At 37.0% G+C, this 21,919-nt stretch overlaps 2 protein-coding genes across 3 annotated transcripts in view; both read right to left on the reverse strand.

Annotated features, from left to right (window-relative positions):
* LOC106080746 (uncharacterized) overlaps positions 1 to 20,113 on the reverse strand; it is a 38,014-nt gene extending 17,901 nt beyond the window's left edge. Inside the window, 15 exon segments of the mRNA XM_059361493.1 lie at positions 4,457 to 4,667; positions 4,750 to 4,899; positions 4,962 to 5,074; positions 5,131 to 5,371; positions 5,448 to 5,649; positions 8,487 to 8,763; positions 8,826 to 8,910; positions 8,988 to 9,191; positions 9,255 to 9,485; positions 13,413 to 13,576; positions 13,637 to 13,940; positions 14,174 to 14,364; positions 14,439 to 14,655; positions 14,721 to 14,881; positions 19,743 to 20,113. Of these exon segments, the coding sequence (XP_059217476.1) occupies positions 4,457 to 4,667; positions 4,750 to 4,899; positions 4,962 to 5,074; positions 5,131 to 5,371; positions 5,448 to 5,649; positions 8,487 to 8,763; positions 8,826 to 8,910; positions 8,988 to 9,191; positions 9,255 to 9,485; positions 13,413 to 13,576; positions 13,637 to 13,940; positions 14,174 to 14,364; positions 14,439 to 14,655; positions 14,721 to 14,881; positions 19,743 to 19,866 (2,875 nt within the window). The 5' untranslated portion in view covers positions 19,867 to 20,113.
* Positions 20,114 to 20,483: 370 nt separating this feature from the next.
* Positions 20,484 to 21,919, reverse strand: part of LOC106080747 (neprilysin-4) — a 35,134-nt gene continuing 33,698 nt past the window's right edge. For both annotated transcript variants that reach the window (XM_013242264.2, XM_013242263.2), the window contains one exon: positions 20,484 to 20,692. The gene's annotated coding sequence lies outside the window, so the exon portion shown is untranslated. The remainder of the gene's footprint in view (positions 20,693 to 21,919) is intronic.

Here is a 21,919-nt window from a genome sequence, read left to right on the forward strand (position 1 = left end):
TGAAAATGGAATCATTGAATAATATATTATTTACACAACAACATTAAATGTTATAGTTAAAGTGCTGGCTTATGAGAACAGAACAATTTTTAAAGGAATAAACATTTTCAAATATCATTATAGAAAATAATTAAAATAAACTTTAGAATTTTGTAAAATATTAGGTTGCCTAAAAAGTAATTGCGGATTTTTCATATAGTCGGCGTTGACAAATTTTTTCAACGGGTTGTGACTCTGTAATTGCATTCTTTCTTCTGTCAGTTATCAGCTGTTACTTTTAGCTTGCTTTAGAAAAAAAGTGCGCGAAATTTTGTTTACTTTTGTTTGTTTGGCGTCAATTTTAATATGGGGCCCACAAACGAGCATTTTCGTTATATTTTACTTTATTATTTCCGTAAAGGAAAAAACGCGGAGCAGGTTGCTAAAAAGTTACGAGATGTGTATGGTGATAAAGCCTTAAAAGGAAGACAGTGTCAAAATTGGTTTCGCAAATTCCGTTCTGGAGATTTTTCACTTAAAGGTGAGCCACGTTCAGGTCGGCCAAATGAAGTTGATGATGACCAAATCAAAGCATTAATCGAATTGGATCGTCATGTAACTGAGCGTGAGATAGGAGAGAAGTTAAATATACCAAAATCAACCGTTCATTATCACATAAAAAGTCTTGGACTGGTGAAAAAGCTTGATATTTGGGTACCACATGTATTGAAAGAAATTCATTTAACAAACCGAATCAACGCTTGTGATATGCACCTTAAACGAAATGAATTCGATCCGTTTTTAAAACGAAACATAACTGGAGATGAAAAATGGATTGTTTACAACAACGTTAGTCGTTAGTCATGGTCCAAGCATGGTGAACCAGATCAAACCACTTCAAAGGCTGATATCCACCAAAAGAAGGTTATGCTGTCTGTTTGGTGGGATTGGAAGGGTGTGGTATATTTTGAGCTGCTTCCAAGGAACCAAACGACTAATTCGGATGTTTACTGTCAACAATTGGACAAATTGAATACAGCCATCAAGGAGAAGCGACCAGAATTGGTCAATCATAAAGGTGTCATATTCCACCAGGACAACGCTAGACCGCACACATCTTTGGTCACTCGCCAAAAACTGAGTGAGCTTGGCTGGGAATTTTTGATGCATCCACCATATAGCCCTGATCTTGCACCATCAGACTACCATTTATTTCGATCTTTGCAGAACTCCTTAAATGGTAAAACATTCGGCAATAATGAGGCTATAAAATCACACTTGGTTCAGTTTTTTGCAGATAAAGGCCAGAAGTTCTATGAGCGTGAAATACTAAATTTGCCAGGAAGATGGCAAAAGGTTATCGAACAAAATGGCAATTATATATTTGATTAAAGTTCATTCTAAGTTTTATCAAAAATGCATTTACTTTCTTTTAAAAAATCCGCAATTACGTTTTAGGCAACCAATAGTTAAAATAAACTTTAGAATAGGTTGGAAAAATGAATTTTAAAACAGTTAATTTTGAAAAAAAATTGAAAGTCTTGGATATTTTGGATATTGTGAGGAACAGTATTCTAAAGACGTATGGTACTCGTATAAAACTACCATTCAGATACAAAGCTCCTTTTTCTAAAAGAGACAAGTTTCCTACCACTTCTAGATAGGGCAAATTTTAATTTGTCATAGAGGTATTCAGGGGTTTGCTTCCAAATGATTTTATATAAGAATAGTAGAGATCTAGTTCTAAGTAGATTGTCGTAGCTACAGCCATAAAAGGAAGTAGCCAAGTGAGAAACATGTTGAGTCCTTCTTATACCATAGACATACCTAATAATGCTGTTGAATACTACATTTAATTTTCGTTGTCTTAGTGAATCGCAGTTTGAACAAAGTTCACAGCCATAGAACAGACTAGGAATTAGATATGTCTTTGCTAACAGAATTCTTATTGGTGTATAAGAGAGTGATTGGTGTATAAGAGAGCGATTGGTGTATAAGAGAGTGTTATCCACAGTTCACGCAGATTTGCATATGTCTGCCCGGCAATAGCATTTATATGATTTGACCAAGTTAAAGAACTGTGTCTTAGCACTAGACACAATATCAATTTTCTGTTGATTTATAGTGATTTTCAGGTTTCACAAACAAAACCTTTTATTTTTGTGAATAACAATCATTTTCGATTTCTGGGGGTTCAGAAATAAACCATTTGCTGTTGCCCACTTATCGACATGGGACAGGTCCTCGTTGAGTTTTGCAACGCAATCACTGATATTATTAACAAAGCCGCTAAGGAATAACTGAAAGTTATCAGCATACATAAGGATTTGGCTATTGACCAGCTGGGTAGGAAGATCGTTTGCGTAAGGCGAAATAAGGAGCGGACCATTTATTGAGCCATGTGGAACTTCCTTAGGCACTAGAATTGGCTCTGATATTACCAATAATCACCTACGTACACTGACTGTTGCCGATTACTAAGATATGATTGAACCAATTTTATAGAAGTATCGATGAAATGAAAAAATCTTCTGAGCTTCATATATAAGTTATGATGATCGAACGAGACGAAAGCCTTTGAATGATCTAGTAGGACGAGAAAAGTAACATTGCCATCATCAATATCGCTTCTAATTGATTACGAAACATCCATCAATGCACTAACGCAACTATGATGGGAACGAAACCCGGATTGTCTATCGGACAACTAAGATTCATGATGGAGATATTCGGACATTTTTTTATGCAAAATCTTCTCGAAAACTTTCGGGGAGTAACATAATATAGAAATCGGACGCGAATCATTATTTGATTTAGGGATTGGGATTATCTTTAATCTTTTCCAAATAGTCGGATATGCACTGGCGATTAGAATTGAATCAAAGAGATGAGTAAAATAAGGTAGAAGGTAATGAACAAATTTCCTAATGAATCTTGGGTTAATGTTATCAAGACCAATAGCATTTGACTTGACTGATCTAAGACAATGTAAGACTTCAACTCAACTCAAAACTGCAATCAACATTTGTGCTTTCCGAAAGCCAGTTCAGTATATATGGTATGGTAGCTATATCCAATATGGTCCCATTTAAACTATACTCGCCAAGGATGTCGAGGTGCCTAACACAACCCACTGTTCCGGTGAAATCGGGCAATAATGTGTGGGGTTATGTGGCTATGATCTTAAATCGCGAGATCTGTTTATATGGGGCTATGCGGCCTGTATAGCCCATCTTTGAATTTAACTTGCGTATTGCAAAAGTTGTCTGTACAAAGTTTAACCTAACCAGTAAGGAAAGGCAAAAGATAATGCGGACTGTATAATACTCTACACCTACCCGATATGCAAAGTGGGAGCTAAATCTTATTCTGAACCAATTTTGATGGACATCGCCGGATATTTTCAGTAATTTGGAGTAAATATATTCAAACTGTAATAACTACGGTCAAAAAATTACAACGTTATTGCAAATTACCCAAAATCTGACGACCATATATATGTGGAAGCTATTTCTAAGTTTGAACCGATTTCGAGCAAATTTCTTAGATCTTGTGGTAGTCAAGGAAAGCGTTGTGCAAAATTTTGGCAAGATTGGGCAATAAATGCTTGCTGTGACTGTAGAAGTTATAATCGGTCGATATATATATAAATATATATATGACAGCTATATCTAAATCCGAACCGATTTCATCAGTAATGTCGAGAGTCAAGAGAAAATCCTTCCTGCCATAATTGGATAACAAATGATCCCTTTATTGCAATATTGCTCAAAATCGGACAAAGATATATATAGTAGCTATATCTAATACAAAGTTGATTTCGAGCAAACTTCTTAGATATTATGGTGGTCGTCGAAGAAAGCGTTGTACAAAACTTTGGCAAAATTGGTCAACAAATGCGCTTACAGTGGCTCTAGAAGTGAATATAGCAGCTACTATATGTAAAACTGAACGGATTTCCATGCAATTCACAGTTACGTCGAGAGTCGAGAGAAATTTCTTCATGCCAAATGTTGAACACTTTTAGGCAATATTGCTCAAACTCAGACGAACATATTTATGGGAGCTATATCTAAATCTGAACCGATTTTGATATGGCTCCAAGTTGCATCATCATCATTGCTATGCATCATCAGTGCCTCGTGCCAATTGTGAATCTTTATCTTTGATGTAGGAAGATTTCAAAATAGCAACTTTTTCCTCTGTAAGGTGTATTTCCCACATCGATTCACGACGAAACGAAAGTCAGCTCTTTTAAGTAAATACCTCATACACCATCAATATATTGTCAAGACGTTAAATATATTGTCAGTATTTTAAAGAGCACTATGAACACAACATGTATTGAGTTAGGTCCAAGACTTCAAATTTCATTTTATATATAAAGTTTATTCTTTACTTTTGCTAAATTTATTACAAACATAATTCCAAACTTGTAGGTCCAATTCTTTGAGTAAAATAAACTTCACAAACACTCATTCATTTTCTTCAGCATCGCTGGCTTCAGCGCTGCTGCTGCTACTGCTACTTTCATCCTTATCCGAGTCCGTGGCAAAGGAATCAATTGATTCAAGAGATGAATTACGACTTCGCGAATACACAGATGCTGCACCTTTGAGAACACGTTCATTATTTGTCACATCAACGACAGCTTTTATCTCTTCCCAAAACGCAGCTCTAATGGAAACCTAATAAAAAAGAAGAATATGGTCATATATGAGATGCAAATAGAGAGGGAAATGGTTTAGTAAGGATAGTCTTTTCACTCACTTCATAAGTATGGGCTTTCTTTATAACATGGAATATCCAACATGTCACACCATAGACAATGGACATGCCAGAGCCCACAATTAGGACATAGTAAATACCTTCCAAGTTATTTACAGCCAAGGGATTGACGACACCGCTATCAGAGCCAGACTGGGAAAAATTGCCGTTTGCATTAATACAGAAGAACACATTGATAATAATAAGCTACTCACCGTGCAAACACTGGCTCCCATTTCATTCCACCATTTCTTTTTGAGTTTGGCCAGCACTCCTTGTTCCTGCAGCTCCAGTAAGGCATTGTTAAATTTATCACGATAGGGCCAATCTACAAAAACATTGTTTGAATTATTAAAATTATAGATATTTGATTTCAATACCCACTTTTCTTCATGGCAATGCCATAGCCCTTCTCATCCAATGGATCGCCAACCTTCTGCAATTTACAATTTCTCACTGTATTATATTCAATGGAAGTGGATTCCATTAGAAAGGCATAGGTGTTGCCTCCTTTTGTATCGCTATTTGTAACACGATCCACACCTTCTTGATTACTTTCGGTTAGGAATTCCTGATGGTTGCTCATGTATTCATGCATTTTTATATATATGGGCTCGGCAGAAGTCTGAAATCAGACAGGAACAAAAACAATTTCATTAGGAGTTTAAAAAACTCTTCACTTATTCGATGAGCATTAGTACCGCAAAGAAATTTCGTGTGGCTCCATTCTTCTTGGCTCCATATTGTACACCACCCTTGTTTTCAGATAGATCTTTAACATTTTCCAAAACTTTGGTGGGATTTTCTATGGTCAAAAAAGCAGCTAAATTGGCTGTATATGAGGAGACTATAATGAGGGTGAAGAAACACCAGATGGCCGCAACTGTACGGGTTGAAAGAGCTCTGAAAAATGAAAAATGAAAGTGATTTGGAATTTGTGCGGAAAATATGTCGGTTTATATGGCAGGTAAACTTAAACAGATTTCTATAAAATTAACAAGTGATCAGGAAAGAGACACCTTAGTGAAAAATTTAGCAAAGATCGGTTAGCAAATAACCAAATTATTGCAATATTAGTCAAAATCGGACGAAAGTGTATATGAAAACTATATATAATTCTTAAGAGATTTTAACTAAATCGGTATATATGGCAGCTATATCCAAATTTGGGTCGGTCTGTGCGAAAATAGACAAGGATGTCGAGGAGCCTAACCTATCCTACTGTCCAAATTTTAGCAAAATCGGACAATAAATCCGCCTTTTATGGGCCCAAGACCTTAAATCGAGAAATCGGTCTATACGGCAGCTATATCCAAATCTGGGCTGTATTGACCAATGATGTTGAGTGGCCCAACGCAACTCACTGTCTCAAATTTCAGTGAAATCGGATAATAAATGTGGCTTTAATGGGCCCAAAACCTTAAATAGAGAGATTTGTCTATATGGCAGCTATATCTGAATCTGGATCGTATCGAACAAGAATGTCTTGTGGCCTTACACAACTCACTGTCTCAAATTTCAGCAAAATCGGATAATAAATGCGCTTTTTATGGGCCCTTTTATAGGGTCGGTAATGGATATTTCGAATGACAAAATTAATGTACCCCCCTCCTAATGCAAGCGACATTTGTGTGGTACTATGCCATGTAAAACTTCTCTCCACAGAGGTGTCGCACTGCGGCTCGCCGTTCGGACTCGGCTATAAAAAGGAGGCCCCTTATCATTGAGCTTAAACTTGAATCGGACTGCACTCATTGATATGTGAGAAGTTTGTCCCTGTTCCTTGGTGGAATGTTCATGGGCAATATTTGAATTTTTGCATTTGCATACTTCGGTGGTGACTATAAAAATTTTCACCATTAAAAATAATTCCTAGTCTACGCCTTTACAGGAATAAGATACTACAACCAGGTACATTTATGACGCACTATTCCTAAGGAAAAATATACTAAAATTAAATTTTCAAAATGCGAAACAGAATTTTCGTAAGAAAAAAAGTACTAAAATAGATTTTCCTAAGAAAACAAGGTACTGATACAGTCTTTTCTTAAGGAAAAAAGTACCAACTGCCCGTCTCCAAGGAGAAGGGTACTAAAAACTCTCTCCGGAGAAAAAAGTAACCATATATGCCATTCTTAATTATGTACTAAATTATGCTTTTGCAAGAATAATTATACTAAAGCCACCTTTTGATAGGAAAAGTGCTCCAAAATTAGCCTTTTCCAAGGACAAGTGTACTAAAGTTACCCTTTTCCAAGAAAAATCATACTCAAGCTAGCCGTTTCCAAGCAAACTTGTACTAAAGCTACTCTTTTCTAAGGAAAAGTGTATTAGAGCCCCTCTTCAAGGAAAAGTGTACTAAAAGTGTTTCAAGGAAAAGTGTACTAAAACTACCATAACTACTACCAATGAAAAGTAGACTAATGCTATCCTTTTCCAAGAAAATGTGTACTAAAAACACCTTTTTTCAAGGAAAAGTGTACTAAAACTTCCCTTTTCCAAGAAAAATTGTATTAAAGCAAACCTTTTCCAAGGAAAACGTACTAAAAATAGCGTTTTTGAAAAAAAGTATACTAAAACTAGCCTTTTCGAAAGAAAAATGTACTAAAACTACTCTTTTCTAAGGAAAACCCTTTTCCAAGAAAAAGTGCACTAAAGCGTACACTTTTTCAAGAAAAAGTGTACTAAAGTTAGTGTACATACTTTTCAAGGGAAATTGCGCTTAAACTACCCCTTCTAAAGAAAAGTGCACCAAAACTTCACATTTCCAAGAAAATTTTTACTATTTTTCAAGGAAAAGTGTAGCAAAGCTACTCTTTTCCAAGGAAGAGTATACTAAAGCTAACTTTTCCAGGGAAAATGGTACTAAAGCTATCCTTTTCTAAGCAATCGGGTACTAAAGCTTCCCTTTGCAAAGGAAAAGTGTACTAAGGCCACTTTTTTCCAAGGAAAAGTGTACTAAAACTAACCTTTTCCAAGGGAAAATTAACTAAAACTAAAACTTTCCAAGGAAAAGTGTACTAAAATTACTCTTTTCCATGAAAAAGAGTACTTACCCTTCCCAAGGAAAAGTGTACTGAAACAAACCTTTTTCCAGAAAAAGTGTACTAAAACCACACTTACTAAAACTAACCTTTTCCAAGGGAAAATAAACTAAAACTATCCTTTTCCAAGGAAAAGTGTACTAAAACTTCTCTTTTCCATGAAAAAGAGTACTTACCCTTCCCAAGGAAAAGTGTACTGAAACAAGCCTTTTTCCAGAAAAAGTGTACTAAAACCACACTTTTCTTATGAAAAATGTACTAAAGTTAACCTTTTTCAAGAAAAAGTGTACTAAAACTTCGCGTTCCCAAGGAAAGGTGTACTAAAACCACACTTTTTCCAATGAAAAGTGCACAAAAGCAAAAATTTTCCATGAAAATTGTACTAAAGCTACACTTTTCTAAGGAAAATTGCACTAAAGCTACCCTTTTCCATGGAAAAGTGTACTAAAACAAACATTTTTCCAGAAAAAGTGTACCAAAATTACTTGTTCCCCAGGAAAAACTACAGTTTTCCAAGGAAAATTGTACTTAGCTATCCTTTTCCATGGAAACAGTAGTTTTTCCAAGAAAACAGTGCTTAAACTACTAAACTACTACAGAATTCAATTATTTGGTGATATTTTCTTCAGTAATATGACGTTAAATTTATTTTTCTTACAATAGAAAGACCATTTATGAAACTCATTTCGTACTTACTTTGGAGCAATTTCAGAGCCCTGCTGCAGAAAAGCACCTGTGGTAAACCACAAGGAATTATTTATGGTAAATTGATTTTCCAACTCCTCGGGTTCCTCAATACAAGGATAAGGATTATCCCATTCCGTAGGCGAGAGACGACCAAGTATAAAGAAACATAAAGACACAGACAAAAAAGCAATGCCCAAATATTTCCAAACTTGTTTCGAAAAGGGGTCCATGAAAGAGAAGGTGGTGGGTTCACTTTTTTGAGGTTTTAAATATAAGATGGCAATGCCTTAAAAAACACAAAATGTCACTGAGATGATGAGCCATAAAAAATAAATTCAAAAAACAAACCAGTATTCATGAAAGGTATGGTAAAATCCACAACCTCCTCACGCTCTGATGTTATGGTTAAATCAGTAATGGCCAAATCTGCCTCCTACAAAATCAAACAATGATTAGAAAAATTTTATAAATATTTTTTTATTTATTTTTAAAATAATTATTTGCTCATACCCCATCTACAATTCTCTTTAACATGCCCGTTGTTGTGTTGGTGGTCTTATTAAACGATCCATAATTTGAGCCACCATTTTTCAGGGTAAAATTGAAGCCCAATATGTCGGCCAATTCTTTTATCAAATCCACACCATAACCCTGATACATGTTATTGCCATGCAATTTTTTATGAGATTCCACTAAACTGGCATAAGGAGGATTCTAAGATAAAAAGATAAAGGAGTTTAGCTCAAGAGATGAATAAAGTTTGAGTGTACAACCTACCGGTACTGATATCAGGACCACATATGTCTTATTCACCATTGAGTTGTCATCTAGTGCAGTAACCTGTCTTTGTTGAGGCGGCCTTTCGAAAGTGAAATTTTTATTCTCTTCCCATACACCCACTTTCACTAGACCTGTTGATTGTAGTTCTATAACATCCAAAGCATAGCCTTTTCTTCGTGGGCCATCAAAGATAATACGACCAGTTAAGGTGTTTCTATCGAAATCGAGCTGTAAAATAAAATGGTCAATGTTTTAATTTTCGCCAAAATATTAATTGTTGGAGATAAATTTACTTGAATATTATGTTTTTTAATTGGCTTATGATTTTATAAAACTAAAACCAGTAAGGAAGGGCAAAAGTCGGGCGGTGCCGACTGTATGTGATACCCTACACCTACCCTGTAAGTACAATGTGGGAGCTATATCCAAATCTGAAACAATTTTTGATGGTCGGGCGGCGCCGACTGTATGATACCCTACATCTACCCTTTAAATACAATGTGGGTGCTATATCCAAATCTGAAACGATTTTGATGGATTTCGGCGGGTGTTTTTAGATGGGTTGTAATAACTACGGTTGACTTATGACATATGTATGGGAGCTATATCTAAATCTGAACCGATTTCGAGCAAACTCAGATATTGTGGTAGTCGTTGAGGAAAGCATTGTACAAAATTTTGGCAAGATCGGTTAATAAATGCGTTTGCAGTGGCTCTAGGAGTGAAAATTGGGCGATATACATATATGGCAGCTATATCTAAATCTTGACCGATTTCTATGAAATTCACCAGTAGTGTCGAAAGTCATAAGGAAGTCCTCTCTGCAAAATTTCGGAAGAATCGCTGAACAAATGAGCACTTTATTGCAATATTTCTCAAAATCGAACGAACATATATATGGGAGCTATATCTAAATCTGAACCGACTTCCAGCAAACTTCTCATGTATTGGGGTAGTCAGCGAGGAAAGCGTTGTAGAAAAATTTGGAAAGATAGGTCAAAAAAGGCGCTTGCAGTGGCTCTAGGAGTGAAAATCGGACGAACATATATATGGGAGCTATAAATAAATCTGAACCGATTTCTATGAAATTCACCAGAATTTTCGAAAGTCAAGAGAAAATCCTTCCTACCGAATTTCAAGAGAATTGGTTAAGAAATGACCATCCTATTGCATTATTACTGCAAATCGAACGAACATATATATGGGAGCTATATATAAATCTGAACGGATTTCTATGAAATTTGATAGATATTGTGGAAGTCCTCAAGGAAAGCGTTGTACAGAGTTGTGGGAGGATTGGTCAATGAATACGCTTGCAGTGACCATAGAAGGGAAAATCGGACGATATATTGGGTTGCCCAAAAAGTAATTGCGGATTTTTCATATAGTCGGCGTTGACAAATTTTTTCACAGCTTGTGACTCTGTAATTGCATTCTTTCTTCTGTCAGTTATCAGCTGTTACTTTTAGCTTGCTTTAGAAAAAAAGTGTAAAAAAGTATATTTGATTAAAGTTCATTCTAAGTTTTATTAAAAATGCATTTACTTTCTTTTAAAAAATCCGCAATTACTTTTTGGGCAACCCAATATATATATACGGCAGCTAAATCTAAATCTGGACCGATTTCTATGAAATTCACCAGTAATGTCGAGAGTCATAAGAAAATCCTTCCTGTCAAATTTCGAGAGAATTGGTTAACAAATGACCATTTTATTGCAATATTAGTGCAAATCGGACGAACATACGTATGGAAGCTGTATCTAAATCTGAACCGAATTTTTCCAATTTCAATAGGCTTCGTCTCTAGGCCGAAAAACATGCCTATACCAAATTTGAGGACGATCGGATGAAAACTGCGACCTGTAGTTTGTACACAAATTAACATGGACAGACGGATAGACAGACGGACGGACAGACAGACAGACGGACAGACAGATGGACAGACAGACGAACAGACAGACGGACGGACAGACAGACGGACAGACAGACAGACGGACAGACAGACAGACAGACAGACAGACAGACAGACAGACAGACGGACAGACAGACAGACAGACGGACAGACAGACAGACGGACAGACAGACAGACAGACAGACAGACAGACAGACAGACGGACAGACAAACAGACAGACAGACAGACAGACGGACAGACAGACAGACAGACAGACAGACAGACAGACAGACAGACAGACAGACAGACAGACAGACAGACAGACGGACAGACAGACAGACGGACAGACAGACAGACAGACCGACGGACAGACAGACAGACAGACAGACAGACAGACGGACAGACAGACGGACAGACAGACAGACGGACAGACAGACCGACGGACAGACAGACGGACAGACAGACGGACAGACAGACGGACAGACAGACGGACAGACAGACGGACAGACAGACGGACAGACAGACGGACAGACAGACGGACAGACAGACGGACAGACAGACGGACAGACAGACGGACAGACAGACAGACGAACAGACAGACGGACAGACATACAGGCAGATGGACGGACAGACAGACAGACGGACATAGCTAAATCGAATCGATTCTGAGTCAATCGGTATACTTATCAATGGGTCTATCTCTCTTCCTTTTGGATGTTACAAACAAATTCAATAAATTGTAATACCCTGTACCAGAGTAGTGGTGTAGGATATAAATATTATACCCTCCACCATAGGATGAGGGTATACTAATTTCATCATTCTGTTTGTAACACCTTGAAATATGAGTCTGAGATCCCACAAAGTAGATATATTCTTGATCTTCATGTCATTTTAAGACGATCTAGCCATGTCCGTCCGTCCGTCTGTCTGTCGAAAGCACTCAAACTTTCGAAGGAGTAAAGCTAGCCGCTTGAAATTTTGCACATATATTTCTTATTAGTGTAGGTCGATTGGGATTGTAAATGGGCCAAATCGGTTCATGTTTTGATATAGCTGCCATATAAACCGATCTTCGGTCTTGAGTTCTTGAGCCTCTAGAGGGCGCAATTCTCGTCGTGGTATTTTGGTATCACTTCCCACAACTGCGCTAAGTATGGTTCAAATCGGCCCATGTTTTGATATAGCTGCCATATAAACCGATCTTGGGTCATGACTTCTTAGCCTATAGAGGGCGCAATTCTAGTCCGATTTGACTGAAATTTTGGACGTAGTGTTTTGGTATCACTTATAGCCAATAGAGCGCGTAATTCTCATCCGATTTGGCTGAAATTTTGCAAGAGGAGTTTTGTTATGACTTCCAATAACTGTGCTAAGTATGGCGCAAATCGGTAAATAATCAGATATAGGTGCCATATAAACCGATCTGGGATCTTGACTTCTTGAGCCTCTAGAAGGCGCAATTCTCATCCGATTGGGCAGAAATTTTGTACAACGGCTTCTCTCATGACCTTCAATATACGTGTCTAATATGGTCTGAATCGATCAATAGCTTGATACAACTCCTATATAAACCTATGTCCCGATTTTGCTTCTTGAGCCCCTACAAGGCAAAATTCTTATTCAAATAAACTGAAATATTGGGTTTCCCAAAAAGTAATTGCGGATTTTTCATATAGTCTGCGTTGACAAATTTTTTCACAGCTTGTGTCTCTGTAATTGCATTCTTCTGTCAGTTATCAGCTGTATCTTTTAGCTTGCTTTAGAAAAAAAGTGTAAAAAAAGTATATTTGATTAAAGTTCATTCTAAGTTTTATTAAAAATGCATTTACTTTCTTTTAAAAAATCCGCAATTACTTTTTGGGCATCCCAATATTACACAATGACTTCTACAATGTTCAGCATTGATTTATGGTCCGAATCGGACTATAACTTGATATAGCTCCAATAGTATAACAGTTCTTATTCAATATTCGTTGTTTGCCCAAAAAAGAGATACCGCGCACTTGTTTTTAATTTAGGGAATAACTATTGTTTCGTAATTTTCAAGGTTGGTTAAGTACTTCATCAGTACCATCGTAAGTTTCAGGTTTGGTTAACTACTTCCTCAATACCAATGAATCCTTAGTTCTTTCGTTCAATCGTTTGTACATACAGACAACACATCATTGGCATATGTTTTGAGGTTAGCAAGGATGGTCCAATTCTATGCCTCCTCTGTAATCTTATGTGGTCTTTGACTTGGTCTGACCAACTTTACTTACCGATCTCATGTAATTTTTAAAAGTCGAACCATCTTCTTGAACATTATCTGCATCCAGTTTACAATCAAGCGGTTGAGGCATGTACTGAATGTGTTTAGTGGTCTCGGCAAAAGCAATGACGGCATCATAAAGTAAAGCCATTTCCATAGTTATGGGACAGGAACCTAGTTAAAAAAAGACAAAGATTCAGTTGACCCATATATCATTATGTGGAAAAACATTACCATTTCGAATGACTTCATTATCAATCTCCTTTTGGCGAATACGCTCTTGGGTCTCCTCATCATCGGGATCAATATTTGAACTATCTATGGTGTCGCCATCATTGAAGCGTTCGTCATCGGTTAATTTTTGCAAATAACCCATTTCACGCATAAGATTTTGCACCTCGGGCTTTTGGGCAGAGAACATACGGAAACCGGTGATGTTGGCATCACTGTATTTGTACTCCTCCAAATCGAAGGTGTGGAAATCCAGATTACCAATGATATAGGTGTAGTCTTCGTTCATAATGCCAACCTGTTGGGCCTAGGGGAGATGAAAATTTTAAATAAAAAGAAAATCCTAGTATTAAACCCAAATCCGTTAATTCTAAGTAAGTCGAATGAGTGGCGATCATTCGCTGGATTCATTCAATTGTCGGGGAATAATCCCCACTGTTCCTTAATGGAGTGTTCATGGTCAATTTTACATTTTTGCTAACGAGTGAATCAGAATTTATGGATTTGGCCGTTTAAATTCCTGTCAGATATATCACTTACCTGTTTCAGAACTTCAGCAACTGATTCGGATGAGCCCACCACAACCAAGCGACTGTCCACCGATTTTCTTACTCTCCTCAAAACAGATTTGAAGTTGCCATTTAAATTTAAATCGTAACGTACAACAGAAATAAAGGGACCGCTACTACCATAGATGGACATAAGGGCATCCAAAATACTGAGGTAGGCAGCTAAGAAGCAACAAAAGACAATTGTTTAAATTGTCATGTTTTGAAAACCCAAAATTTTTCTAAAGACCACTTACCATTTTGATAAAGAAATATATAACGACTCCATTCAAATGCCGAAATGACTGCATGCAATGCTTGCGCAATATCTGCTGGATGTGGATGCAAATTGAAACCCTCATTCGAATCACTCATATAGGATAGGATATAGGGTAGATCTTTGCTATCGCATACATTCATCAAATGTTGACCAGTGGTTAGAGCCGAAGGACCAAATACAGCACCAACACCTTCCTGTATCGGCAAAACAGAGAGCTTTTTATTGAGATTTGTTAAAATGAGGTTAAATGGCCACCTACCTCCATCATGCGGCAGAGACGTTCTACACCTTGCATAGAATTGCCGTAATCAATTTCAGCATGGCGGGCTTCTAGTTGGGTAGTCAATTCAGCATTTATTATAGTTGTGGCGTTTTCGAAAGTATAACGCAAAACCTCCGAGTTGAGATCAGTTATAAGACCTTTTTAGGAACATAAAGTGAAAAGAAATTTATTAAATAAAGAACTATTATGAGTATCGTACAAAATAGTAAAAGAGTGCTAAGTTCGGCTGTGCCGAATCTTGGGAAACCACCACCATGGATTATGCTAAAAAATTTCTTTATATATTGGGTTGCCCAAAAAGTAATTGCGGATTTTTCATATAGTCGGCGTTGACAAATTTTTTCACAGCTTGTGACTCTGTAATTGCATTCTTTCTTCTGTCAGTTATCAGCTGTTACTTTTAGCTTGCTTTAGAAAAAAAGTGTAAAAAAAGTATATTTGATTAAAGTTCATTCTAAGTTTTATTAAAAATGCATTTATTTTCTTTTAAAAAATCCGCAATTACTTTTTGGGCAACCCAATATATAAAAGAGTTGCGTAACTGACTGACTGGTCATCGCCCAGTCCAAACGGCTAAATGTAGAATCATGAAACTTTGCACGGATGTGGGTCTTGGGTCATAGGCATGAGATATGCCTGGATTTGGTGATATTCGTACGTTTATGTACTAAAAAGTACGAAATGGTACATATTTGCTTGGCGCAAACGGAAAGGGGTAGAATTTTGTTCTTGGGCTCAATTTAAAGAGTGTCTCGAAAAAATAAGTTTCGGTGTGTGTGTGATGTGTAGTGAAAAAAAATTAAAATTGTACCGGAAGTTGGAGAAATAGTACATTTAGTATCGCAATTGTACTATTTAGTACTTTCTTTGTGAATTGAAGTAGAGCTCTGAATTTTGGTACTTAGGTAGACTTTGGCAACCATAATTGCTTGACTATAAGACTTTTTGGAAATTTGTACATTTAGGTACTAAAAAAAGTACCAGAAAGGTACGAAATGGGTGAACTTTGTACAGGGCGTACGTATAGAGATAGAATTTTGAAATTTGAATTAAAAGACATCTGGTGCAAAAAGATGAGTGTAACAAGAAACAAGCTATACTCCGATTCGGACCATAAATGAATTGAATGCAAAACATTGTAGAAGTCATTGTGTAATATTTCAGTCCATTCGGATAAGAATTGTGCCTTGTAGGGGCTCAAGTAGCATAATCGGGAGATATGTTTATATGGGAGCTGTATCAATCAAGAGATCGACGCAGACCATATTGGACACGTATGTTGAAGGTCACGAGAGAAGCTGTTGTACAACATTTCTAAGAATTGCGCCGTCTAGAGCTTCAAAAAGTCAAGAACTCAGATCGGTTGGAAGTGATACCAAAACACCTCATCCAAAATTTCAACCAAATCGGATGAAAATGCCTCAAATGCCTCAAGAAGTCAAGACCCCAGATCGGTGTATATGAGAGCTATATCAAAACATGGATCGATTTGGCACATTTACAATCCACACAGACATTCACCAATAAGAAGTATTTATGCATATTTCAAGCGTCTAGCTAAACTCCTTCAAAAGTCAGCGTGCTTTCGGCAGACGGGTTGACAGATGGACGGACATGGCTAGATCGACTTAAAATGCCATGACGATCAAGAATATATATACTTTATGGGGTCTTAGACAAATATTTCGAGGAGTTACAAACAGAATGACGAAATTAGTAAACTCCCATCCTATGGTGGAGGGTATAAAAACATCTCGTTGCTGCTGCTATACAGTTGACCTCAAGCTAGAGGAGATAACGGATGTGGGTGCCTATATTATAGATCGAGACTGCGAGCTTTTCTATCGCCCAATTGATCATAGCACGGTCGTTCGAAAGGAATATTGGACTTAGCCCCCATAAGTATACATGACAATGTCCGTCCTTCTGTCGAAAGCACGATAACTTTTGTTAAGCCAGCCACTTGGAATATTGCACAAGTACTTCTTATTGTTGTAGGTCTTTCGGTCTCTGTTTAGATATAGCTCCCATATTGCACGATATTCCAATTTGTTTTCTTGAAGCCCTAGAATGTCCCATTTTTCTCTAATTTGGCGTAAATTTTGTAACGAGGACTTCTGCTAGGCCTATCAACATTAATTTCATGTTTGATCCGATTCTGTCCTTAAACTGGTGTATCTGGCATATAAACTGATCTCCCGATTTTATGTCTTGAGCGTCGAGAGAGCGTAATTCTTATGATATTTTGCTTAAATATCAACCGATATCCAGATTTCACTTATTGAGATTTCACTTATTTTGTACGATGACTGACCTAAATCGATCTCCCAATTAAAGTTTTTTACCTTATAGAGATGGTAATTCTTTTCCGCTTTGGCTGCAATGCAAGATGACTTCCAGATTTCCTCTAACATCAAACATAGTATCGTAGTATATCCTTCACCATAGGATACGTCATTCCATTTGTAACACATCGAAATATTGATGTGAGACTAACACGGTATGTACATTCTCGATCGTCTTGACATTCCATGTCCATTTAGCCATATCCCTCCGTCTGCCCGTCCATCAAATGCAAATTTTGCCCATGAACATTCCACTAAGAAACAGGGGCAAACTTCTCACATATCAATGAGTGCAGTCCGATTTAAGTATAAGCTCAATGATAAGGGGCCTCCTTTTTATAGCCGAGTCCGAACGGCGTGCCGCAGTGCGACACCTCTTTGGAGAGAAGTTTTACATGGCATAGTACCTCACAAATGTTGCCAGCATTAGGAGGGGAAAACCACCGCTGAACATTTTTCCCGATAGTCTCGCCAGGATTCGAACCCAGGCGTTCAGCGTCATAGGCGGACATGCAAACCTCTGCGCTACGGTGGCCTCCTCCGTCCATCTTTATGTCAAAAGTACTCTAACCTCCGAAGGAGTAAGGCGCTTGAAATTTTCCATAAATAAAGGGTGATTTTTTTGAGGTTAGGATTTTCATGCATTAGTATTTGACAGATCACGTGGGATTTCAGACATGGTGTCAAAGAGAAAGATGCTCAGTATGCTTTGACATTTCATCATGAATAGACTTACTAACGAGCAACGCTTGCAAATCATTGAATTTTATTACCAAAATCAGTGTTCGGTTCGAAATGTGTTCATTCACCGTAACGTTGCGTCCAACAGCATCTTTGAAAAAATACGGTCCAATGATTCCACCAGCGTACAAACCACACCAAACAGTGCATTTTTCGGGATGCATGGGCAGTTCTTGAACGGCTTCTGGTTGCTCTTCACTCCAAATGCGGCAATTTTGCTTATTTACGTAGCCATTCAACCAGAAATGAGCCTCATCGCTGAACAAAATTTGTCAAAATTTGAACACATTTCGAACCGAACACTGATTTTGGTAATAAAATTCAATGATTTGCAAGCGTTGCTCGTTAGTAAGTCTATTCATGATGAAATGTCAAAGCATACTGAGCATCTTTCTCTTTGACATCATGTCTGAAATCCCACGTGATCTGTCAAATACTAATGCATGAAAATCCTAACCTCAAAAAAATCACCCTATACTTCTTATTATTGACGGTCAGTTGGGATTGATATATTTAGTTGCCATATAAACCCATCTTTGATCTTGACTTCTTGAGCCTCCAGAGGGCGCAATCCTTATTCGATTTGTCTGAAATTTTGCATGAGGTAATTTGTCTTGACTTTTAATAACTGTGCTCAGAATGGTTCAAACCGGTTCATAACCTGATATAGCTCCTAGAGATGTGTGATTTTTCACTCACGCTCACGAGACAAAATTTTTACTCACGCCCGATTTTTTTATGTCGACTCACGTTTACGCAAGATCACGAGACAATAATTTTACTCTTGCATGGCTCACAAAACACTCTCGAGGCACTCATGACTTACGAGATAACCACGACTCACGGGACAATCACGACACATGAGGAATTCACGACTTACGAGACTGTCACGACTCACGGTTAAACAAATATTTTTCCATGAAGCGAATATCAATTTTTTTCCATGCGTCTCAAATCAAACAGCATTTTAACTGAACGTACGTATATAATGTATAAAATGTGTCAGCCCTGCTTAACCATGAACAATTTTGTTTTTCGTTAATTTTTTTTTTGTTTCGCGAGTCGTGAGCGTTTCGTGAGTGTTTCGTGAGTCGTGATTTTCTTGTGAGTTGTGATTAGTGTCGGGAGCATGACTTCGCTCAATCACGGTCACGTACGATCCCGTGATTAGATTTGGATCTTACTTACGAATCACGTGACTCACGCGTGACTCGACAACTCACGGCTCACGTGCACACCTCTAATAGCTCCTAATAAACCGAACTCGGTTTTTGAGCCTCTAGAGGCCGCAATTCTTATCCGATTTGGCTTAAATTTTGCACAAGGTGTTTTGTTTAGACTTCCCACAAATGTGCCAAGTATGGTCTAAATCGGTTCATAACCTGATATAGCTGCCACATAAGCTAATCTTCAGATTTGACTTCTTAAGTCTCTAAGGCGCAATTACCACCCGATTTGGCTGAAGTTTTGCACGTACAATTTTTCTATGGTTTCCAACAGCCACGACAAATATGATTTAAATAGGTTATTAACCTGATAAAGCTCCCATATAAACGGATCTACGGATTTGACTTCTTGAGCCTCTAGGGGCGGCAATTATTTGGCTGAAATTTTGAACGGGGTATTTTTATGACTTCTAATAGTCATGACATCACTCTTCAATAAATTTGAAAAGTCATTCAAAGAACGTGTCAATAGGATCCATGATTGAGGATCTGAAATGGCTTAGTTAGAGTATAGCTAGCGATAAAAAAACATTATTTGATTATAAAAATAATTTTCCATTTCAGGAAAATGTTCTTTTCAATTTAGCCTTTGAATTCAATTTCATCTGATCTAAATTTTCATCATTTTAATATTTAGTTTTTATTTTAGTTCACAATTTTAACTTTTTGCTTGCTTGAAAACTTACCAATTTGTATGCGACCACCCGGTGGCGAGGGATTTACATAGTCAAAATTATCCCTTTGTCCTTTTGCGGGATTAGAGACAAGTAAAATTATTAACACAAAGACGAGAAATATTCGTTGAAACATCTTGGGGGAAAATTTCTTTACTCGTTTTTCAATATTTCGTTCAAAACATTTCACTTTGTTTTAATGTGGCATTCTAAATAGAAAATCTATATTTAGATGCCCAATGTTTGCCGACAATGGAGAACAACAACAAATATCACAACGTGTCAACAAAACGTAGGCATCAATGAAATGCCAAACGAAAATATTCGTGTTTTTCCGTTGAACAAATATTGCTGACCGCTTGGGCGAAAAGTTCAAAAAAGACTAAAGAAATTTTCCAAAAATTTTAATTGAAGGAAATAAAGAGAAAATATGAAATTACGGGCTATGCGAGAGAGAGGTAATGATAGTGAAAGCTTTTCTTTAAAAGTATTGGAATTAGTCTTTTGGAATATTTTCAAAATTATTTTCTTTGGAATGTTTTTTCGTTTTTATTTAAAATTTAAAATTATCACAAAATAAAACAAATTCATATAGGCGCACGTCCGTTATATGTTAATTAATAAAAATAAAAATTATAAACTAAAGCTTATATACAAAATATAATTACATATTTATATGTATTTGAAACTATATTAAAACAAAGTCCTCAGACAACAAGGATTTTGTTGTTGTTGGTTTTAAACTATCTTAGAAAAATAAATTCAGCACTACATATTTACTGGTTAAAGATTTGTATTTTTTTTTTTTCAATAATACATTTGGTTTGTGGCACATAGTGTTGCATCTCTTGTAATATGAAAACGAAATTTAATTGTCCTATTGCTGTGTTTTTTTCTTGGCAATGAAAAATGTTATCGCATGTTATGCAGATTGTCTATTAGATTTTGAAGGTTTGGAAATCCTGAAAAATAAAGGAAAACAAAGGATATTTAATAGTTTTGTCGGCGAAAAATTTGCTAAAAGAAATCTTATATATAAAACTAGCTGACTCGGGCCCGCTCCGCTGCGCCTTCTTCTACTTTATATGGAACAAATTTCCATAGAATATTTATTTTCGACAATTAAAGCGCTTTTAGTGAAATACCATGCTACGAAAATAGTATATCGCTTGACTAACAGTTTAACAATATAAGTGCCTGTATCTGAATCCCATATGATCTTTATTGGTCTACGAATTTAAGTTTGGATGTAAGGTGTACTCCTTTCTTAAAATAATTTATTTCAGCCCGATATTCCCATGATGTCTGATTTTGGGGGTGTTTTCGGGGGTGAGGCGGTCCCCCAGACACCTGGCCCTGAAAAAATATTAGCATCGTACTCTTCTTTCAAAAAACATTTATTGCCATTGGTTTAGGGGAATTTACACGATGAGCCGTCCCCCAAACACATGGCCCCAAAAGAGGTTATCAAATTCGTTTTCTAATCTCAAATACCTTTCATTCGAGCCACATATTGGCATGGTCGAAAAATTTTTAGCCTTTGGGGAGTGTTTTGGGGAAGGGGTGATGCTAAATACATGGTCCTACATTTGGATATATAAGTCGTATTCTACTCCCAAATTCTTTTATTTGAGCCCCATATTGCGATGGTCAGTAAAAAATTGCTGTTTGTGGAGTATTTTGGGAAAGGGGTAGACCCCCAGAAAATTGGTCCCGAAAGTGGGTATCAATTCTTGCTCTACCCCCAATACCTTTTATTTAAGCTCCACATTCACATGGTCGGTACATATGCCCGATTTAGGGGTGCCCCAAATACATGGTCCCACATTTGGAAATTAGATTGGTATTCTACTCCCAAAAACCTATACTTGAGCCCTATATTATGATGGTCAATAAAGAATTGCTGTTTAAGGGGTGTTTTTGGGAAGGGGTAGACCCCCAGATAATTGGTCCCGAAAATTGGTATCAATTTGGTGCTCTACTCCCCAATACTTTTCATGTTAGTCCCACATTGAGCTGGTCGGTAAATATGCCCGATTTAGGTGTGTTTTGGGGAGTGATATTGTCCCCCAAACACTAAGTCCTGAAAATAAATCTGCATTGTGCTCTACTCTCAAATATCATTTACTTGAACCCCATATTGCTATTGGACTCAAAGTTGGATATCAAATTCGTTTTCTAATCTTAAA

This window comes from Stomoxys calcitrans, chromosome 2, assembly GCF_963082655.1.
Source record: "Stomoxys calcitrans chromosome 2, idStoCalc2.1, whole genome shotgun sequence".
Lineage (NCBI taxonomy): Eukaryota > Metazoa > Arthropoda > Insecta > Diptera > Muscidae > Stomoxys > Stomoxys calcitrans.